At 35.8% G+C, this 21,090-nt stretch overlaps 1 protein-coding gene across 1 annotated transcript in view; it reads left to right on the top strand.

Moving 5' to 3' along the window:
- The window catches only part of ADAM28 (ADAM metallopeptidase domain 28), an 85,073-nt gene extending 82,469 nt beyond the window's left edge, over positions 1-2,604 (top strand). Inside the window, exons 21-23 of the mRNA XM_021698762.1 lie at positions 462-527; positions 1,976-2,038; positions 2,584-2,604. Of these exons, the coding sequence (XP_021554437.1) occupies positions 462-527; positions 1,976-2,038; positions 2,584-2,604 (150 nt within the window). The remainder of the gene's footprint in view (positions 1-461; positions 528-1,975; positions 2,039-2,583) is intronic.
- The last annotated feature ends 18,486 nt before the right edge of the window (positions 2,605-21,090 follow it).

A 21,090-nucleotide genomic window follows, 5' to 3' on the forward strand; every position in this document is an offset into this window, starting at 1 on the left:
ACCCTCCTCCATCTCTCTTCCCCTCTCTGTCCCCCTCCCTCCCTCCTCTCTTCTCTCTCTCTCCTTCCTTCTCTCTCTCTTTCTTTCTAAGTTGATTCCTTTTTCCTTTTGCAAATGTCCCAATTAAGACAATAATATGTGTATTTGTATGACAATACATGTATACATGTAATATGTATAACCCTTAAAGCCCTAGCTGTGTCCTGCAAGTTTAGAAGTTTTAGCAGAGATTGGCTAATGGTAATGTCATTGGCAATAATGTTTTTGATGGAGACGTACCTATCTCTGACAGCTCTGGATACAGCAGAATGCAGCCCCAGGACCACTGTGATTTCCCATCCTATTTCTTGGTGTCATTGCAATTCTGATCTCCCATCTCTTGAAAGGACGGCTTATTTGGAAGTTGAACTTAGGAAACTGATCATTTCATTTAAAAATATTATTATTTTCTTTTTTTTTAGATGAGTCGGATGAAGCTCCATGCACCTGATCTGCCGGTAGAGAGCAATGAGCCTCCAGCTTCTTTCGTGAGTTAGCAACTTCTCTTAAATAGCACTTCCAATCAAATCTCAAGGAAATACTAGTAAGAGAGATAACCCACAATACCCAATTATTTCCTCAGAAGAATGTTAAAATCTTTGTGAATATTAATATAAAATACAGATTTCCTGGCAAAACTTTTTAAAATGCAAAATGTGAGAAGGTTTAACCTACCTGTGTTTAACCCCTTAATCTGAATTACTGGGTCTGAAAAGCTGGTTACTTATTACAAGAAGAGTACCAATCTGCTTCATGGAGTGGCATCTCCATCATCCGTCTATTGGCACTGGCCTTATTTCTGAATTGTATATATGTATATATTATATATATATAATGAAAACACTTGAACTTACAGATTTAAACTATTTTCATGGGTAGGATCATGAGTTCTCCATTTCTGAAAATGATGTAAGCCTTTCCATTAAGCACATCTGTTTTCAAGGCCCCATCTTTGAATTAATTTTATTTTACCTTTTCATTAGCTAATTACAAAGCCAGATTTTCCACCACCACCGATTCATACATCTGTGTCATCTTCTTCTTTCCTTTTAAGTATCAGGTAGTCACTAATAATTTTTTAAATGTCTTTTGTGCCCCATGTGGATAGTGTTTCTAAATCTATAGATTCTTTCTCACGATACATGCTCCCTAGGCCAACCTGAGATATTGTAGCACATAGGTTTATCTGAGAAAGCAAGGCCTACTTACTATCTATAAATTAGTATGGGTATTAATTTTTTAATTATTAAAAATATTTCTGTTACATAATCATCAAGAAATGATAAATAGTTTTTATTATTAAAAATAGTCTGTTACATAATCATCAAGAAATGGCAAGTAGTTTTGCTCTAGGAGATAAACAGTCTCCTTTCTAGATGCTTATTTTGGAGAATATAAAATTTTATTATATATTTTACTTTTTAATTTAATATAGATAGAATAAGGCCTATATTAGCTACAGTTTTTTATAGAAGGTGGAGTATGAAAAACAGACCATATGTAGGCAAACCTGGAATAAAAGTTAGGCACTTAAGAAGTAAAAGGTAGAATTCATTCACTCAGTAATTACTGAGCATGTTTCTTCATACTTGGTACTCTGTTGTGGGTAAATGAGAAAGAACTAAAATTAAAGTCACTTTTTCAAGAATGTTTACATTTTTACTGTGAAAACAAGTCATATGTGTATAGAGTGCTTAATCCCTCACATTTTTTTTGTGCCAAAGTATGTGATACCTATGAAAAGAATGTGGTAAAGGGGAAAATGAATGGACTCAGAGTAGTTGAAGTAGGAGAAAGATCCATTGGGTAAGTGGTTGAAATTTGAGCTAGAGTGATGCGGAGGTAAGGAATGATTTAAATAAGGAAATAAATATGCCTAGGATTGGGAAAGAATAGCATTTCTAATGACCTACTATTATTTTTGTCTCTAATATAGCATAATGCCACAAAAGTACTTCCCTCTACTGTTTTTAAGGATAAAATAATGTCAACACCTAAGGTAAGAGATCCATAGGCAAACGACTGTAATCTTGTCACACTCCCACTGTCAAGGAGAGAAGTTCTAATTGTGTCTTCCTAGAAGATGTTCACTAAGAACAGTATCTGTATGATTATAGGGTGAGAGCAGAGATATGTCTTCCTTCCTAGTGTGGTCAAAACCAAGAGGAAGAAGATGGAAGGGTTTTAGCTAGAAAGTGATGATGATCCCAATATTCTTTATTTTCTCAGAAATATTCCCCAGGGAAGTGAGATAGAGAACATCTCCCATAGGATAATCCCCCAGTGTCTCATAACTCTTCTCTTGATCCCTCACCTTCTCCATATTACACCAATTAGTCAGATGGATATTTGGATCCCAGTGTGGTGTTTTTCTCACATTCTTTTCCTGCCTTCCCATGTTTCCACTCCTTCACTGCGGTATATCAAATGATCTATAAAATAGGAAGTGTGACTACACAGAATTTAACTTCTTACTAGTTCAAAGTTATAGAATACCTAAGTTTTAGAATTAAATAGATCATTTAAGAACTTTGTCTTTTTCAGGGTTCCAATCCAAAAGTCTGAAGCATCAACTAAGCAAGGATGGGTGGGGGTAATGATCTACTTGGAAGATTGGATAATCTGGATGGAAGAGAAATATACTTACTTCCTCCTTATTATTTGCTCTTGATACTCAAGATGTTAACATATCTTGATTCATGTTGTACTTTGAGGAGACTAAACAAAAATTTTCAAGAGAGACACTCTTGAGAATCTTTGTATGAATTTACAATTTCTATCTTCCATACTCATGGGAAAGAAGAGGACTCTAAACAAACAGCTGTTGGATCTGAAATCTCTAATTAGGTGACTTTCTTAGGCAACCCTCCTTTTCTTACTATGACGTTGACTAATATTTCCTCAAATATTTTGAACAGCTTGATTTTCTCATTTAGTAAGAAATAATTTACCCTCTAATTAAAACAAAGAAACAAAAAAAATCCCCAGGAAATCACAGGAAACTGGGAGGGATGGAAGAAAATTATATGTTCCTCATTAGATGACTAGCAGCATCTTGACTGTTTCAACCATAAACCTGTCAAATTAGAACTTTGTTTGTAAGAACAAAATTATGTAAACAATCTCTGATTTATATAACATCTTTTTCCTACATTATCTTTTGCAATCCTTATTAGCTGTGTCATTTGAAGTTTGCTACAAGTGAATAAAACTTTATTAATTAAATTTTTTCACAAAAATTTCTACAATTCAGTTACCGGCAAACTTAAAGTGAACTTCACTTTCTAAGTAGAGAAAGTTTTATTTACATAAATCAATAGCATAAACCAGAGGTTGTCAACTGGTAGCTTGCCAGACATATCTGGACTACAGATTTAATTTATTTGGCTGGGATGATTTTGGTCATAAAGTATTTTTAAATGTTTTGTTCTTTTTTTTTTTTTAAGATTTTATTTATTTATTTGAGAGAGAGAGAGTGAGAGAGAGCACATGAGAGGGGGGAGGGTCAGAGGGAGAAGCAGACTCCCTGCCGAGCAGGGAGCCCGATGCGGGACTCGATCCAGGGACTCCAGGATCATGACCTGAGCCGAAGGCAGTCGCTTAACCAACTGAGCCACCCAGGCGCCCTTTAAAATGTTTTGAATTTACTGTCAATATTTAAAAATTGGGAGATCTTGCATAAACATCCAGATTTCCAGCTTTGTAAAAGTAATCAAATGGTTTGGCAGCACTGGAATCACATTGCCCATAGCAACCATCAGCTTAGTTGACTGATGTTGGAATAAACATTTTTGGTTGCCTTCCAAATAACCTTCTTCCTCCTTATTTTCAGAACACCAGTTTTATTCAGTTGTCCATATTTTAGAAAAAGGCAAACCTGACTCCATCTCCAGGTTAAATCTCTATCATTTTAAATCAGTCATAATAATCTTATTTCCTTTACTAGTGATTGATTTGGTAAGTGTATGACTCCCCCCCCCTTTTTTTTACCAATGAGACAAGAGAAGAGATATGTTGGGAAATTTTCACAAAAGGTATCCTTTCCCTTCTTCTGGATGTTGGGATCTGGATAGCCTATCTGGTAGTGTTACAACCATGTTGTGATTATGAGGTCAAGGCTGATATAATAAAACCTGGTCTCTTAAAGATGTCATTGAATGGGTAGATTAATAACTGCTGGAGTTACCCTAAACTTTGCTGGGATTTCCTATTATGCGATCAATAAAATTTCCTTATTGTTTAAGCCATTTCAAGTTGGGTTTTCTTATTTGCTACAGAAATCATCCTAACTAATAAAGTTGTTGCTTCCATTATTAGGGTACATGCTTTCCATGTGTGCAGTTAGGACCACTTCATCATCACCACGATTTTTGTTTATTTTTTATACTTGGCCTGCTTTACCCATTTCCACCATTGACCTGGCCCCATACCCGTTCTTTTCCATGGGGGACTTTATCTGCAAGAAGTTCATTTCCCCTTTTAGTGTGACTTTCTATATAAGCTCAATCCCCAGCATACCCAGAGTCCATCTGTCAAATCTCTCCTATTATAGCAGCCTTTCTTTCCACGTGGGAGTTTACTCAAGAACACATTAAAAACTATAGCTTTATCTGTGGGGTTAGGTTTCAGAAGACCTTGCCCTAACCAGAAATAAATCCCTATTTCCCACAAGGCCACAGTCTTACTTACGACAAACCTATAGTTCTTTGCTCTATTGTTTGTTTTCTTTCTTTGTTTTTTGGTTTTTGTTTTAATTCCTGTCCCTGTCTCATTCTTAATATTGATAAAATGGAATCTTTAACCTATGAATCTTTAACTGGCAACCACATGACCCGAGCTAGAAATAAAGCTATCAAGAAGAACCTTCCTGTAAATTCTGAAATGATGGCACTAGGTCTCTGATGTGAAGGCCTCAGAGCTCCTTATGAGCACAGACAACTGGAGGACAATGATGGAGAAATTATTCTCTTATCCTAAGACTTTGAACCCAAGCCCTACAGAGTTTCCTACTGAGCTGAACTGTAGAACAATTTAGACAGTTTAAAGCAAAGACTTTGATTTCACAGTCCTGTTTCCAAATTAGATCTGCCACTTACCAACTTTGAAGGAATTCCACAATACGACATTTAAAACCTCAGGTATACAACAAAGGTTGCTTTTATAGTTAGTTATTTTTACTTTCTCTGCTTTAAAATAATAGATTAAATTATGATCTTTTTCAGGTACTCTATGACTGGTATACCATATGGTTTCTCTCAATACTCCTTAGCACCTCACCAAGTTATTGTTTTTTATGATATTTGAAAATGCTTTTAACTTTGCATGAAATGACAAAGTTGTGTGAAGTATGAGTGAAAAAGAAAGCAAGTTTTAGCTGTAATCAGAAATTATGGAAAGGGTGGAGCTATACGATTTAAGTGGATAATAATGACAGCTAAATGGTAAAGAATCAAGGGCCTCTGAGTGACAGCTAGCAGGGAACTGAGCCTTGTCAGCCCAACAACACTCAAGGGACTAATTCTGCCAGCAAGCACTGAATGAGCTGGGGAACAGCTTCCAACCCAGTTGGACCTCAGTGGCTACCTCATGAGAGAAACTGAAGCAGAAAACTCAGCTAAGATTTGCCCAGATTCTACAAAAACAGAAACTATGAGAAAATAAATATGTGTTCTTTTAAGCTGCTATGGTTTGGAGAAATTTGTTATGCAGCAATAGATAACTACTACAAAGGAGTAGAGATCAAATGTTTCGAATATTCCAGACAGGTTTAGGTAGAATTAATCACTATCTTTAACAGGAATTCCACCATCTCAAAACTTTTTTTCCTTTCTTTCTCTCTTTATATTCTCTTTCATTTATCCTCTCTTTTTGAAAAGTATCAGAAAAAAAAAATAAAAAAAATAAAAATAAATAAAATAAAATTAAATTAAATTAAATTAAAAAAAAGAAAGAAAAGTATCAGTTATCCTCTTGAGATTTCTGATATCCCGTCTTCTCATATATCATGTTTTCTCTCACATCCATTTGCCTGTTTTCTTGGTCTTTTTGAAGAATTCCTGAAGTTTATCTTTTAAACTTCTTATTTATCTTTTATACTGTAAATGCTCCTTTTTGCTAATTTTAAGGCATTTTATAATTATTCCTCATATTTGTTTAATAACAGTCTCTCCATTCTTATCTCACTTCAGTTTTATAAAGGCCTGCTAATTAACTATTTTTGCCTCTTGTTTCCAGAATTTTACTTTTAAAATTCATTTAGCAAAGTAACTTCTGTCTAAATTTTATTAGTGCTTCTCAAAGTAACTATTTTTCAAAAGTTCATCCTTCCTCAGCCACTTGAGTACTATGCTCCCCATCTTTCACCGACATAATTATTTTCATAGGTGATGCATTGTTATTTTCCAGTTGGCTCACCCTTGTGTTTTAAAAGTTCTATCCTGAACTGTAATATTCTTATATTTTATATCTTTGATGATAGAATCTATCTCTTCAGCTAAAGAATTTCAGTACAGCTAGTATTCTGAGTGTAATTTGCAAGTAGCTGGGGCCATGGGTAAATCTTGCATATTCTCCTCTGCCCAAGATTCTCTTTTCTTTTTAGCTAAAACTGTCTACCAGGGCCACATCAGGAGTGGCAAACCTTGTTGTTGATACTGAGATCTACCTCATCAGGCCTTCCTGACTCATTATGGGAAGGCCTCCACCAACAAAACCTGCAACCATCTTGGCATATCTGCTCTTGAATTTGCCTTGTCTTTTCTGCTGCTTCCAGAAAAAGACCTTCCCTTGCCAATGACAACTTTAGATATTGCTTAGCAACTAGCCGTTGCTATGCTGCTCATCAGCAGTACAATATCACTATTATTATCATGCTAAGTAAGTAAGATTTTTATAGAAGCTAAATCCCTAAGCAGAAGAAAATTATGGTATGTAATTTATTGTGAAGGCATCTTCTTGATAAAATTTAACTCTTCTCTCTCATGCCTAGTGTTGAAATCCAAACTTTTTTTTTAATAAATTAAAAAAAATTATTGTGGTGAGAATGCTTGACATGAAATGTACCCTCCTGGCGCCTGGGTGGCTCAGTTGGTTAAGCGACTGCCTTCGGCTCAGGTCATGATCCTGAAGTCCCAGGATTGAGTCCCACATCAGGCTCCCTGCTCAGCAGGGAGTCTGCTTCTCCCTCTGACCCTCCCCCCTCTCATGTGCTCTCTCTCTCTCTCTCTCTCATTCTCTCTCTCAAATAAATAAATAAAATCTAAAAAAAAAATTAAAAAAAAAAAAAGAAATGTACCCTCCTAACAGATTTTTAAGTATACAATGCAACATTGTTATCTGTAAGCACAATGTTGTACAGCAGATCTCTAGAGTTTATCTTGCATAATTGAAATTTTATGTCCATTGATTAACAACTCCCCACTTCTCCCTCCTAGGCCCTGGAAATCACAATTCTGTGCTTTGTTTCTATGAGTTTGACTACTTTCGATACTTTATATAATTGGATTCATGCAATATTTGTCCTGCTGAGACTGGCTTATTTCATTTAGCATGTCTTCCAAGTTCACCCATGTTGTTATATATGACAGGATATTCTTCCTTCTTTAAGATTGAATAGTACTTCATTATATGTATATATCACATTTTTAAAAATTCATCATCCAGGGGTGCCTGGATGGCTCAGTTAGTTAAGTGTCTGAAAATTGATTTTGGTTCAGGTCACCATCCCAAGGTCTTGAGATCAGACCCACGTGGGGCTCCATGCTCAGTGGGGAGCCTGCTTGAAGATTCTCTCCCTCTGCTCGCCCCCCATGGGTGCACACTAACACACACACACACACATACTCTCTCTTTGTCTAAAATAAATAAATAAATCTTAAAACAAAATCTGTCATCCGTTAATGGACATTTACATTGTTTCTACATTTTTGGTATTGTGGATAGCTGCAATGTACATGGGATTATAGATAATTCTTCCAGATTCTGATTTCAATTATTTTGGATGAATACCCAGAAATGGAATTGCTGGGTCAGATGGTAATTCAATTTTTATTTTTTTGAGGAATTTCCATGCTGTTTTCCACAGTGGCTGTATCACTTCAAATTCCCACCAACAGCACACAAGTGTTCCCTTCCTCAACACCCTCCCTGAACTCTTGTTATCTCCGGTCTTTTTTGATAATAACCATCCTAACAGGTGTGAAGTGATATTTCAATGTGGTTTTGATTTGTGTTTCCCTGATGATTAGTGAAATTGAGTGCTTTTTCATATACCAACAGGTATAGGCATTTATATGTCTTCTTTGGAATGTCTATTCAGGTCTTTGCCTATTTTTAAAATCTGGTTGGGACAACCTGGGGTGCTCTCTGCCTCTGTCTTTCTCTCTCTCTCTAACAAATAAATAAATCAAATCTTAAAAAAAAATCTGATTGAAAATATACATAACAAAAAACTACCATCTTAACCATTTTTAAGTTTAAAGTTCAGTGGCATTAAGTACATTCATAATGCTGTATGTACAACCATCGTTACTATCCATTTTCAGAACTTGTTTATCACCCTAACCAGAAACTTTGTCCCCGTTAAATAGCTTCTCATTACTCCTTGCCCCAGCCCCTGATAACCTCTATTCTACCTTCTGTCCCCATAAATTTGCCTATTCTTGGTACTTGATGTAAGTGAGATCATACAATATTTTTTTTCTTTTATGTAATTGGCTTATTTCATATAGCAAGGTTCAAGGTTCAAAGTTCATCCATATTGTAGAATGGATCAGAATTTCTCTCTTTTTAGGGTTGAATAGGCTAGTATCATTTTATTATATTTATTTTCTGTTTGAAGCCGTTGGGGATAATTTCTGGGGCTCCACATACTCATTCACATTAAGATTGCTTTTATCTTTGCTCATTTTCCTGACAAATAATGCTTTTGACACTTTGTTTTACTGTACTTCTTTGATGGTGAACATATTTTTAAGTTGATAATTTTACTTACTTTATTCCTAGCATTTTAGAAGCTTGTTTTAAATCAGGGTTATTTCTATCTTCGTCTTAGCAAGGAACCATATCTGAAGTTGCTTTCGTAGCCTTATCAACCCTCTGCATCAGTTCAGTGTTGAAATCCATGGTGTACAACCCTGATGAGGGGAAGTAACAAGGAAGTTCAGAAATATATCTAAGTGAAAAACATGGTGGTGACACTATGGCTGTAGATAATCTTCTCCTCCTGATGTCCTAGTAACTTCTGAGTCAAAATAGTCTCAGCCTCTGAACTGCAAAAATTATCATATTTCTCATAGCAAAGACTCCTGAATCACAGGCCAACTGTTGTGACTCAGCATGCAGCATTTTTCCCTTGTAAGTCAATGTGTGTCACCAATTTGGCTTTCTAAACTCTGTAAAATAGCTCACAGAGATTTGTGTGTCTTTTGGGACATGTTGTAACTATAATTGGAATGGAGTCTACAGAAGTCAATTCTAGGCAGAGACTCCTTTAGCTCTGTTGCCAATGGTGGAGCCGAGCAGATCCAGTAGAGGGCTGAAGTATCAGATGGGAAAATAGGGAAAGTCAAGAGAAAATTCAATAGAAATGTACAGGAGAGAATAAGAAATTTTTTTTCCTAAAATAATGTTTTATGAGGGAGGTAGAAAACATACAGGGATAAAAGCAGAGACAGACCCCTAACTCTACCAATAGCTGGCTTTTTAGACTTAGCAAATATTTTCACCGCTTTGGGCATCTTTAAATTTCCCCATCCTTGAAATGGAATTAACAATTCATGACTCACCAATTTCTAAAGAAGATTTTCTAAGTAACATGTAAAGGCAGTATAAAAATATAAAACAAAAAAGAAAAGAGATATCCATTGTCTAAAAGGATGACTCTGTCCTTGGATTTGTCAGAGGTGCCCTCTCTGTGTGGGCTACTGTTTCACACAGCTTTGAGCAGGATCTGAGAAAAATTACTAATTATTCGTACATATTTCATTGATGAGACTGCATTTTTCTTGGTGTTTTATTCTTCCTCTGAAATGTGTCAGGGAGCAAGAATTCCTGTCCCCTTCAAGGGTCCTTCTAGCTGGACCAAGAATCAAATTGACATGAGGCAGATTAACATGAGAAAATCAAATTTAATAGCATATGTAAGGGGAATCCAACACACAGGGAAATTGCAAAGACAGTCAGGCAAAATGAGGTATAACTGTCAACCTGAAACAAGGAGGAGGGGATCTGGGACTTCAGAGAAAAGGAATGCATTTCACGGGGCATTAAGAAAAGAGCAGATCTTTGGTAACTAGATGTTTGCCCTGCCATACAGATGGGTCACTCAGATAAAATTTACCTCTGCTAATAACCCTGATTCTGGGAAAGAACCCCAATTTAAATTTTTCTGTGTAGTTAAGGGAGAAGCACAGTTTCTCTTGGGCTTCATAGGGCTGTCAGTTGCTTTCAGCACAGAATAAACTTCATGCTGAAGTGGCCCATTTTGGGGTGGCCTTCCCTCAGCCTCTACAAGTGCTTTCAGATTGTGTCTCCATTTCTATTCAGATTTCTCCTGTTACGTTGTCTAAATGCCAAGCAGGACTTCTGGATTGAATCAAACACTGTCTTCGAACTGAGGCTGCCTTGTGCAATGATCGTGAATTGATGATTTGGGGAAATCAATATGCACTGAATCCACGAAACTATTAGAAACTATGAAATTACAGCTGGTTGTCCATTTGATGATTTTTAAAATGAGAATATCATAGGATAATGAAAGTTTACCTTTGTAGCGTGCAATATGATTTATACAAGCATGTGTATATGTTGAATACATGACTTCACTTTCACCTAATCCTTATAACAAATCCATGTGAAGAATCATTGTCCTCATTTAACAGATGAGAAACCAAGATAAAAATGAAAATAGGTGATTTTTCTCTACCTCACACAGCTAGTAAGGGTTGGAATAGGGACTCAAACCCAACTATTCTGAATCCAAGTTTTTAATTCCTTCTACACAACCACATTGCTTGCAGCGAAACTATTTTGCACAAAAAGGCACATTTAATATTATAGTACAAGTATAGAAATTCCATTTTATTTTGAACTACAACTTATTTTTGTTTTTACTTTACTGTTTATTTTTATAATAATTTATTTGAGTATAGTTGACAATTTCTTTTATACAGTGTTTCTAGTGAAAATTTATCTGATGTTGCAGTCAGTTAAATAGGCCCCCTGACTGTCCACTCCTGAAAATCACTTTGGATTTTTGTCCCCGTTCTTGTGACTAGTGATCACCATAAAGCCTAGAAAATGGAAGTCCTCAAAAAGTCTTTGTTTAACAAAGGTTTTCCATCAAAATTCTGGATTTATGCATTGTACGGTCTACACTTACCTGGTTTTCTTTTTTTCTTTAATTCAAACATTTACAAACCCCTCATTTACTATGTTGCCACTGGAAATGGAAAGATTAAACTCTTTCCCTGCTGTCCAAGGACTCACAGCCCCCTTTTAAAGACTGACATCAATAAATACAGAAATAAAGTAACTGCTAAAATAGAGGTACATTGCTAAAATACCAGCACAAGGGAGCAGAGGAAATGCTTATCAAGGGAGGGCACGAGAAGTTTCTCAAGGAGATGCCATTTAAATCTTAAATTATAGGTGGTTTATCAAGACTATAAAAGAAAAAGGGGACAAGGGCATTGTAGGGAGAGAATGAGGTTCAACAACAGCATGTATGAAGTCATGATTCATCAGGTTTATTGAGGCTGGACTGAAGTAAAGCATTTTGTTTATTTTTAATGATCCCCTTAGTATGTTTATATATACCACCCTTCATTAAACATGCACACACATGTGCACATACACAAATTGAGGAGATTTAGAAACGTATAACAAAAGAAAAAGAAACAGTTAAGAACAGAAAACATGAAAGCAAGAAAGATCTAGGAGTTGTAAAACCATGGATCAGATGAGACCAGTGAGATATAAAAGTATGATAAGTATGAGCTCCAAGTTTCATTCCAAACTACAAACAACCAAAAAAATAAACAAATGAGAAGTAAACAGGATTGATTCTAGATTTGTAATGTCCATAAAATAAAAACACACATGCTATCAAGGATAATAAAACCACATAAACAGAGCAAAACCAACCAACCAAATAAATAAAAGTCAGTGGCTCAGAAGGAGTATAGCTCTTCTGCCTCTGAATTCTTGAAAGAAGTTTTCATGATGGTATTGCTCTCAGATTAAATCTGGGAATGTGTCTCTGCCTTTTTCCTGGGTTCTCACACTGCTAGGCCCTAGGTATTTCACATATACAGACTCTTGGCTCCTTGGCCTAATCCACACACTGGTCACACCCAATAAGAAACGAACCCCAGCGGGAACAATGCATAGGTTCAAATCAGGACATCTGCCCAACCTTTTTGTTAGTAACTTTTATCATGTGTCACAGTAGTTATTTTTAAGTGAGCTGCATATCATGAATTGAGAAACCAAGTAATATCTCCTTCTCAAGCTATGATCTCATATCAACACTGAACAAATAAAATAGGTATTTTCATCTGTTTTAACAGTACTTAAAGGATTTTTTAAAATGTATATCGTAACATATTTAAATTTTCTACTGAGGAAATTTAAATCTGAAAGCAACAACGCTTTTACACTAAGTGATGTTGCTTACATTTTATATCACTGCAGAGCCATTATTTATAAACGTTTCTATCTCAATTGATTATTTGAGAATCTGAATCTATTTTTTCTCAAATAGAATCATTCCTAGGCTCATTGAATTGATCTTTTATGTTCACTATGGTATATATAGAGTATCATATTTGCTCTCTTACCCATATAATGATTTTATTTGTAATCAATTCTGCTTGGAGTAAAATAAATAACAAGGAAGTTATATATAACTTTTTTTTTCATTTCCTAAAAATCAATAATGAGAATGTTTTTATAGTTTTTTTTATTGAATTATAATTGACCTACAATATTAGTTTCAGCGGTGCAACACAGTGATTCAAAATTTTTATACATTATGGTACGATTACTAGTTACCACCTGTCACAATACAAAGTGCTTATTATTGACTATATTACCTATGCTGTCCATCAATCCCCATGACTTATTTATTTTATAAGTAGGAGTTTGTACCTCTTAGTCCCCTTTACCTAGTTCACCCCTCCCCCAACCTCCTGGTTGTCCCCTGTGGCAACTGACAGTTTGTTCTCTGTATCTATGAGTCTGTTTGTGTTTTGTTTTGTTTTGTTTGTTTATTTGCTGTGTTTTTTAGATTCCACATGTAAGTGAAATCATACAGTATTTGTCTTTGTCTGACTTACATCTCCTAGCATATATCCTTCAGGTCATCCATGTTGACACAAATGGTTAGATTGCATTCTTCTTTTTTTTTTATGGCTGAGTAACACTTATGTATACCATACTGTTTCCACAGTGGCTGCACCAGTTTGCACTCCCAAAAACAGTGCACTCTTCTCCACATCCTTGCAGACACTTGTTATTTCTTGTCTTTTTGATAATAGCCATTCTGACAGCTGTGAGGTTTTGTCTCATTGTCATTTTGATTTGCATTTCCCTGAAGATCAGTGATGTTTAGCATCTTTTCATGTGTCTGTTGGTCATCTGTATGTTTTCTTTGAGTAAATGTCTATTCAGGTCCTCTGCCCATTTTTAAATGAAGCGGTTTGTTTTTTGTTGAGTTGTATGAATTCTTTAATTTTGGATATTAACTCCTTATCATTATATCATTGGAAAATATCTTCTATTCAGTAAGTGGCCTTTTCATTTTGTTGATGGTTTCCTTCACTGTGCAAAAGCTTTTTAGCTTAATATAGTCCCATTTGTTTATTTTTGTTACTCTTGCAAGAGGAGATATATCCAAAAAAATGTTGCTAAGACCGATGTCAAAGAGCTTACTGCCTATTTTTTTTCCTAGCAATTTTATGGTTTCAGGTCTTACATTTAAGTCCTTAATATATTTTGAGTATGTGCGTGTGTGCATGCACATGTGTATGGTGTAACAAAGTGGTCGTTTCTTTTTTTTTTTTTGTATGTATCTGTCCAGTTTTCCCAAAACCATGTAATAATGATTCTTGACCAGAAGTGAGCTATGAAATCATCTATATTGCTTTAAAAAATACTCCTGTGTCCTCCTGATTAAAAACCAAAGGTTTAATGGGAATATCTTTGCTACCTATATCTTATTCCTGTTATTGATCTTGATTATTCATGCAAATTAATGTCAGGAATAGTAAAAGTAATTGGATTAAAAACCTTTAAAAATATGTTTTTCAGTAATCTCAATTTCTTACCCAAAGTATTATAATTAAATTCTAAACTTAGGATATTTCATTGGTACTCTTGATAAAAACCTCAGGGCTTTAACTGGAATAGAAGGAAAACAAAGTTAAGTATTAGAAACTAAAGTTGTAAACAATATTGAAAAATCAGCTTGTAAATAATCAAGAACAAGCAATATTTAGACTTGAGACTATCTTTCTCTCTCTTAGTCATTGATAACCAAAAAAAGGATATCAAACCTACACAAGAAAATACATGCAATTAGAGGAGAAGCCAAAGCATTTTGGGATAATCTGCTCAGCTGCAATGCACACCTGTCATTCACTTGTTCCTTTGTGGTCCAAGCCCATGGTCAAACAGAAAAGACATAACTTTTTTTTATAGTTTGTATTATCTATAGTAGTTTTAGGTTCACAGAGAATTTGATTACGGAAGGTATAGAGATTTCCCATATATGTCCTGCCCCTCACATGCACAATCTCCCCACTATCAACGTCCTCCACCAGAGTGGTGCATTTGTATACTCCATGAACCTATATTTTTGCATCCTTATCACTCAAAGTCCATAGTTTATCTTAAGGTTCACTCTTAGTGTTACCCATTCTCTAGGCTGGACAAACGTATAATGGCATACCCACCATAATAGTACCATACAATGTATTTCAAAAATCCTCTTTGCACTATGGATTCAGTCCCCACCTCCCCAACCCCTGGCAATCATTGATCTTTCTACTATCTCCAAAGTTTTCCCCTTCCCAGAATGTCATGTAGTTGGAATCTTATAGTATATAATTTTCTCATATAGGCTTTTTTACTTGATAATATGCATTTAAGGATCTTCCATGTCTTCTCATGCTTGATAGTGCATTTCTTTTTAGCACTATTTAGCACTAAATAAAATTCCATTTTCTGTGTGTACCACAGTTTATTTATCCATCCACTCACCAAAGTACATCATGTTTGCTTTGAAGTTTTGGCAATTATGAATAAAACTGCCATAAACACCCATGTTCGGGTTTTTGTGTGAACATAAGTTTTCACTCCTTTGGGTAAATATTAAGGAGTACAATTGCTGGATCATATGTTAAGAGTATGTTATGTCAAACTTCCTTTCAAAGTGGCAGTACCATTTTGTTTTCCCACCAGCAATGAATGAGAGTTCCTGTTTTTTCGCACACATCCTTGCCAACATTTGGTGTTGTCAACATACTGGCTATTCTTATAGGTGTAGTGGTATCTCATTGTTTTAATTTGCAGTTCCTAATGATATATGATGTTAAGCATTTTTATATGTTCATTTGCCAGATATAGCCTTTTGAACTGATCCAGGCACCCTTTTATTTTGTTGCAACTGGAGATAAATACCACAATAGAACTTACATTTGAGTCCTCTAAGTTCAGACGGTAAATTTCCCACCCATTGACTCAAATGACTTCAGATAACCCCTCTATCAGCAACTTCGTGCAACAGTATCTCACAACTAAAAGCATATGAGCGGTTTGGTTTGCACCTCTGCTTTCTTCTTAAAACATGAAATGGAAAAACAAAGAGGAAGAAATGAAGCTAGGCTGATACAAATAAGTTTTATACTAAAAAGAGGTTTTGAAGGACCCATTCAACTGAATGATCTAATTCCAAGTAAATTTAATAAGAAAAGAATACATGTATATCTTGCTTAAATTAACACAAAATCCAGTGATTTCAAGCAAATTGCTGATGTGGCACAGCTGTCTTTTTCCTTAGTTCCAGAACTTCAGAAAACTGGCAGGATTCCCTGGGGAATGTGCGAGTGGGGTTGGGTTCGCTTCCACACTTCTGTGTGGGGGACTTTTGTTTGGAACAGATAGGAGGCAGTTGGTTAGTCTGTGAGAGGATGAAAGAGATGTGGAATGTGTTCTTTTGCTTCTCTGGCTGCTTGCCAGCATTGCCTCGAACACACAGTGTTGTTGGCATACCTGCAGGAAGTGGAACTTGTCCTGGTGGACTCAGGAATAAAATCCAGACAAAAGAGAACCCCTGTATAGTGTAAAACCGGGGGAAATGAGACTAATCTCTGGCTTTGGCTGTCTCATGCTATCCCCCTTGAAACCCAGAAAGGAAGTAGCCTCTAAAGAGTTTCTCTTTCTAATATAGCTTCTCTGGGGACAAAAGGTGAAGATCTGACCTGAGAGCTGTCTCTGGGTGGAGAGTAATTGACTGGTTTTCTGATATTTTCCATTTCCACCTGGGTGGGAGATTCATATACTCCCCACCGCCTAACTTTTTCCAGCTGAAAACATAGCGCTGCCCTTCTCCATATGCATTGTTTAATTGTGTCTTGTAAAAATGTGACCAAAAACAACACATTAGGGAACACAAATATTTCCAAACAAAACCAATATATTGGATTACAGATTCCAACCTAAGCAGAAATATTAGAAGAGAGGGGCTAAACATAATAATATTAAGAGGTATAAATAAACTAATAGGTATAAGGGAAGATCTTCCAAATATGAAACCAGAATAAGGAAACATTTAAAAATAGGAACCAAGAAAATATATTAAGTGTAAAAAACGTGATAGTTGAAATACAGAATAAAATACAATGAATGGTATTGAGGAATGATTTTTTTTTAAGATTTTATTTATTTATTTGACACAGAGAGAGCACAAGCAGGGGGAGCAGCAGACAGAGGGAGAGGGAGAAACAGACTCTCGGCTGAGCAGGGAGCCCAATACAGGGCTCGATCCCAGGACCCTGGGATCATGACCCAAGCCAAAGGCAGATGCTTAACTGACTGAGCCACCCAGGTGCCCCATGAGGAATGAATTGAAAAACAAACTCATAAATTGCAAAGATCAAATAGAGAAAATGTTCCAGAAAGATTCTGAAAAAACCAGTTTATATCCCTAAAAAGATATGCTAAATGTTACTGTAAAAATAAAATTGAATGTAAAAAGACCTACCACATAAACACTCTTTATTTAAAAAGTTAGTATGGCTGTATAAATATCAGAGAAAAGTAGTTTTTTTACAGCTGGAAGTACAGCTGGAAATAAAGAGGGATATTCATCGTGAAGACATAATCATCTCAAATGTTATGCACCTAGTAAAAAAACTTAAAAATACATGAAGCAGAAACTTTAAGGGATAAACATTAAGCGAGACATAGGTAAATCCACAATCATTGATAGAATAACCAAGAAAAATGTTAACAGTACAGTTACAGAAGATTTAACAACACTATCAACAAGGCAGCTAGTATAGTCTAATTAATAAAGAATACTATGTTCATAACCACAGAAAAGAAACAATTTTTAAGAGTACTTGGATCTTTCACTAAGGTAGATAATATGCTGACCAATGTATTTCATATATTTCAAAAGGTTGAAATATTATAAAGTATTTCCCAGCACACAACAGAAATATATTAAAATTGCATTAAAATGTGATATCTTGGGGCACCTGGGTGGCTCAGATGGTTAAACGTCTGCCTTCAGCTCAGGTCATGATCTCAGGATCCTGGAGTGGAACCCAGCATCCAGCTCCATGCTCAGCAGGGAGTCTGCTTTTCCCTCGCCCTCTGCCTCTCCCCTTCTGCTCATGCCCTCTCTCTGTCTCTCTCTCTCTCATATAAATAAATAAAATCTTTTTAAAAAATGTGATATCTTGGAAAGCTCCAAATATTTGGAAATTAGGTAGCAAAATTCAAAATCTCATGAATTAATGAAAACAACCCTGAAATTTGGAGATGTTTTTAACTGAAGGATAAATAAGTATAAGAGATAAAAATGTACCGGACAGGGCTAGGAAATGTATAACGTCCCAAAGCTTACGTTAGAAATTTGAAATCAATGATTTATTTGAATATTGAAAAATTAATGATTTAAATAAAAAAATAAATTAAATTAAATTTAAATTTGTAAAAATAAGGAAAAATGAAGTGACACATAGAAAACCAATAAAGGAATTAACAAGGCCATAATTTGATTATTTGAAGGGAAAAATTAAACTGACAAAAGTTCACCAAAACACATCAAGCATAAAGAGAAAGTAGAAATTGCCAATATTAGGAATGAAAGAAATGACATCACAGCAGATCCTTTAGCTATTAAAAGAATAAGAGTGAAGTAGTATGAAAACATTATTTCAAAAAATTCAACAGCTTTCTCAGTGTCCTGGGATTGAGACTTGCATGGGCTTCTCCCTCTCCCTCTGCCTGCTTGAGCTCTCTGTGTCAAATAAAGAAATAAAATCTAAAAAAAAAAAAAAAAATCCTTTAAAAGCAGTTTAATCAGGAAGATGGAATAGATGTACTTTTCCCAATTTCTCTCATGAAATACAACTAAAATCTCTATATGGAATATATGTAATAAATATAATAAAAGTCTGAAAGTTGGAAAGAAAACAGAACTTCTAGGACCTCAGGATGCAAGAAAAGATAGAGTGGTGAGTTCTTTAGGTTTTCTATTTTGCCCATATTGGATCTGTAGAAACCATTAACCTGTAAATGTCAGGGGATACAGATAAGAAAAGCAAACCCACCCCTACCCCAACCTCTTTACTTTAGCCAGAGGACCGGGAACAAGAGAGGCTAGCAACACATAAGATTTTAAACAACAAATACTCTGCTCCAGTCACACACTACCGAAATATCTGTGGCTACACTCCTATTACACCAGCACAGGCTGACTGGTGAGTCTACACACTTGCTAGGCTGCCCCCACCCCCCTGAACCCGATACCAGGGTGATGTCAGACAGGGCTTAGTGGAAGCCTGAGCTCTTCATTCTCACTGGATAGTAGCGAGCATGACAACCCCCTCTCCTTGGTCTCAGTGGAAATGAGGTAGAGAGCCTAGATTCTACTTCTACCTGGTAATAATGAGGTGCTCCCTCCCCACTTACTGTAGGGGGTTTGACAGAGGACCCTAGGTGGAGAGTCAAGTCTTTCACCACCTCCCAGGTGCAACAAGGCCACCTACCCCAACCAAGGTGTCAGCTGAGGCCATGCAGTAACAAGGTGCTCCTACCCCTCCAAAGAAGGAAGTGTCAGTGGAGACCTAGTGAAAAGCTAGAACCCCCCTTCCCACCCAACAGTAATGAGAAACATGCCCACCTTTAGGTGTCAATGAAGACCAAGTACAGAATGTGGATTTCTACATGCACTAGGAGGTAATGAGGCAATGTCCCCCTTCCCCTGTCAGGCTGGTGTCAGAAGAAGCTAGCTAAAACAGAAAGCTTAAGTAATATCTCGTTTCAAAACATAATATCCCAAAGCCCAAGTTTTAAAAAGAAATCACCTATCATACCAAGAACGAGGGATATCTCAAGCTGAATAAACAAAACAAAACAAAAACTCCAAAACCAAAAAACAAACAAACAAAAAACAAACCACAATATTGATGACCGCATTGAGATGACAGGGATTATAGAATTACCTGATAAAGGTTTTAAAACAGTCGTTATAAAGATGCATAAACAAGCAATTATTAACAAGCTTGAAACAAAAGAAAAAATAGATTCTCAGCAATAAAAGCAAGTCCCAGTAAAGAAATAGAACATATAAAGAAGAATCAAATGACAATTTTAGAACTGAAAAATATGGTAACTGAAATTAAAAAAAAAAAAAACTCAAAAGATGAATGGAAGAGCAGAATGAAGAAAACAGAGGAAAGAGCCCATACATTTGAAGATAGACCATTGAAATTATTCAGGCAAAATAATCCTGAAAAAAATAGACTAACATACAGAACCTCAGCCTCCTGTGGGAGTATAATAAAAAAAAATAACATCCATTTCATTGGAGTTCCAGAAAGTGAGGAGAGAGAGGGAAGAGGTGAAAAAGTAACAAATAAAGAGAAAATGAAAAAAAAAATCATTACAATACCATCCAAAAGCCAGATTTTAAAAATATGTTTAATGTTGGGCGCCTGGGTAGCTCAGTTGGTTAAGCGACTGCCTTCGGCTCAGGTCATGATCCTGGAGTCCCGGGATCGAGTCCCGCATCGGGCTCCCTGCTCAGCGGGGAGTCTGCTTCTCCCTCTGACCCTCCCCACCTCATGCTCTCTGTCTCCCATTCTCTCTCTCAGATAAATAAATAAAAAAAAAATCTTAAAAAAAAATATGTTTAATGTTGCTGAAACAACTGCATAAACATATAGAAAAACAAAGCAAGAAATATTGAGAAAAGTAACCAAAATACTTAAAATAGGGTAATTTACAATAATGCCAAGCAACTAGGAATAAATCCGAAAGATGTGGGAAATGTCTACAGAAAAAATATATTTTTTTAGATATAATAAAGTAATCACTAAACAAATTAAGAGATAGATCAAACCTTAGGTAGGAAAACAATATTTTAAATATATCAGTTATCCAAAAATTGATCCATAAAGTTTCAATAAAATCCCCAGAAGTTTTTTTTTTAATTAAAATGATTCTAAAATGTGTGTGGAAATGTGCAGCAGAGTAAGAGTGATACAAAAATTTGTACACTCTTCTGATCAAGAGGTAGGCCTGTTTCCCTTTCCCTTTCTCTTATATTTTGGTGGCCTGGCCAATGGACTGATGTTAAGCCATTTGTAGGCCTAGCCTTTAAGACAACCCACAGCTTTTGGGTTGGCCCCCTGGAGTTCTGAGCCATGATGATAGAAGTCTGTGTAGTCTAACTTACCCATGCTGTGAAGAAGGCAAAGTTAACTAGAGAGACAGAGACAGAGACAGAGGCAGACAGACAAACAGATGTTACTCGAT

Source organism: Neomonachus schauinslandi, chromosome 2, assembly GCF_002201575.2.
Source record: "Neomonachus schauinslandi chromosome 2, ASM220157v2, whole genome shotgun sequence".
NCBI lineage: Eukaryota > Metazoa > Chordata > Mammalia > Carnivora > Phocidae > Neomonachus > Neomonachus schauinslandi.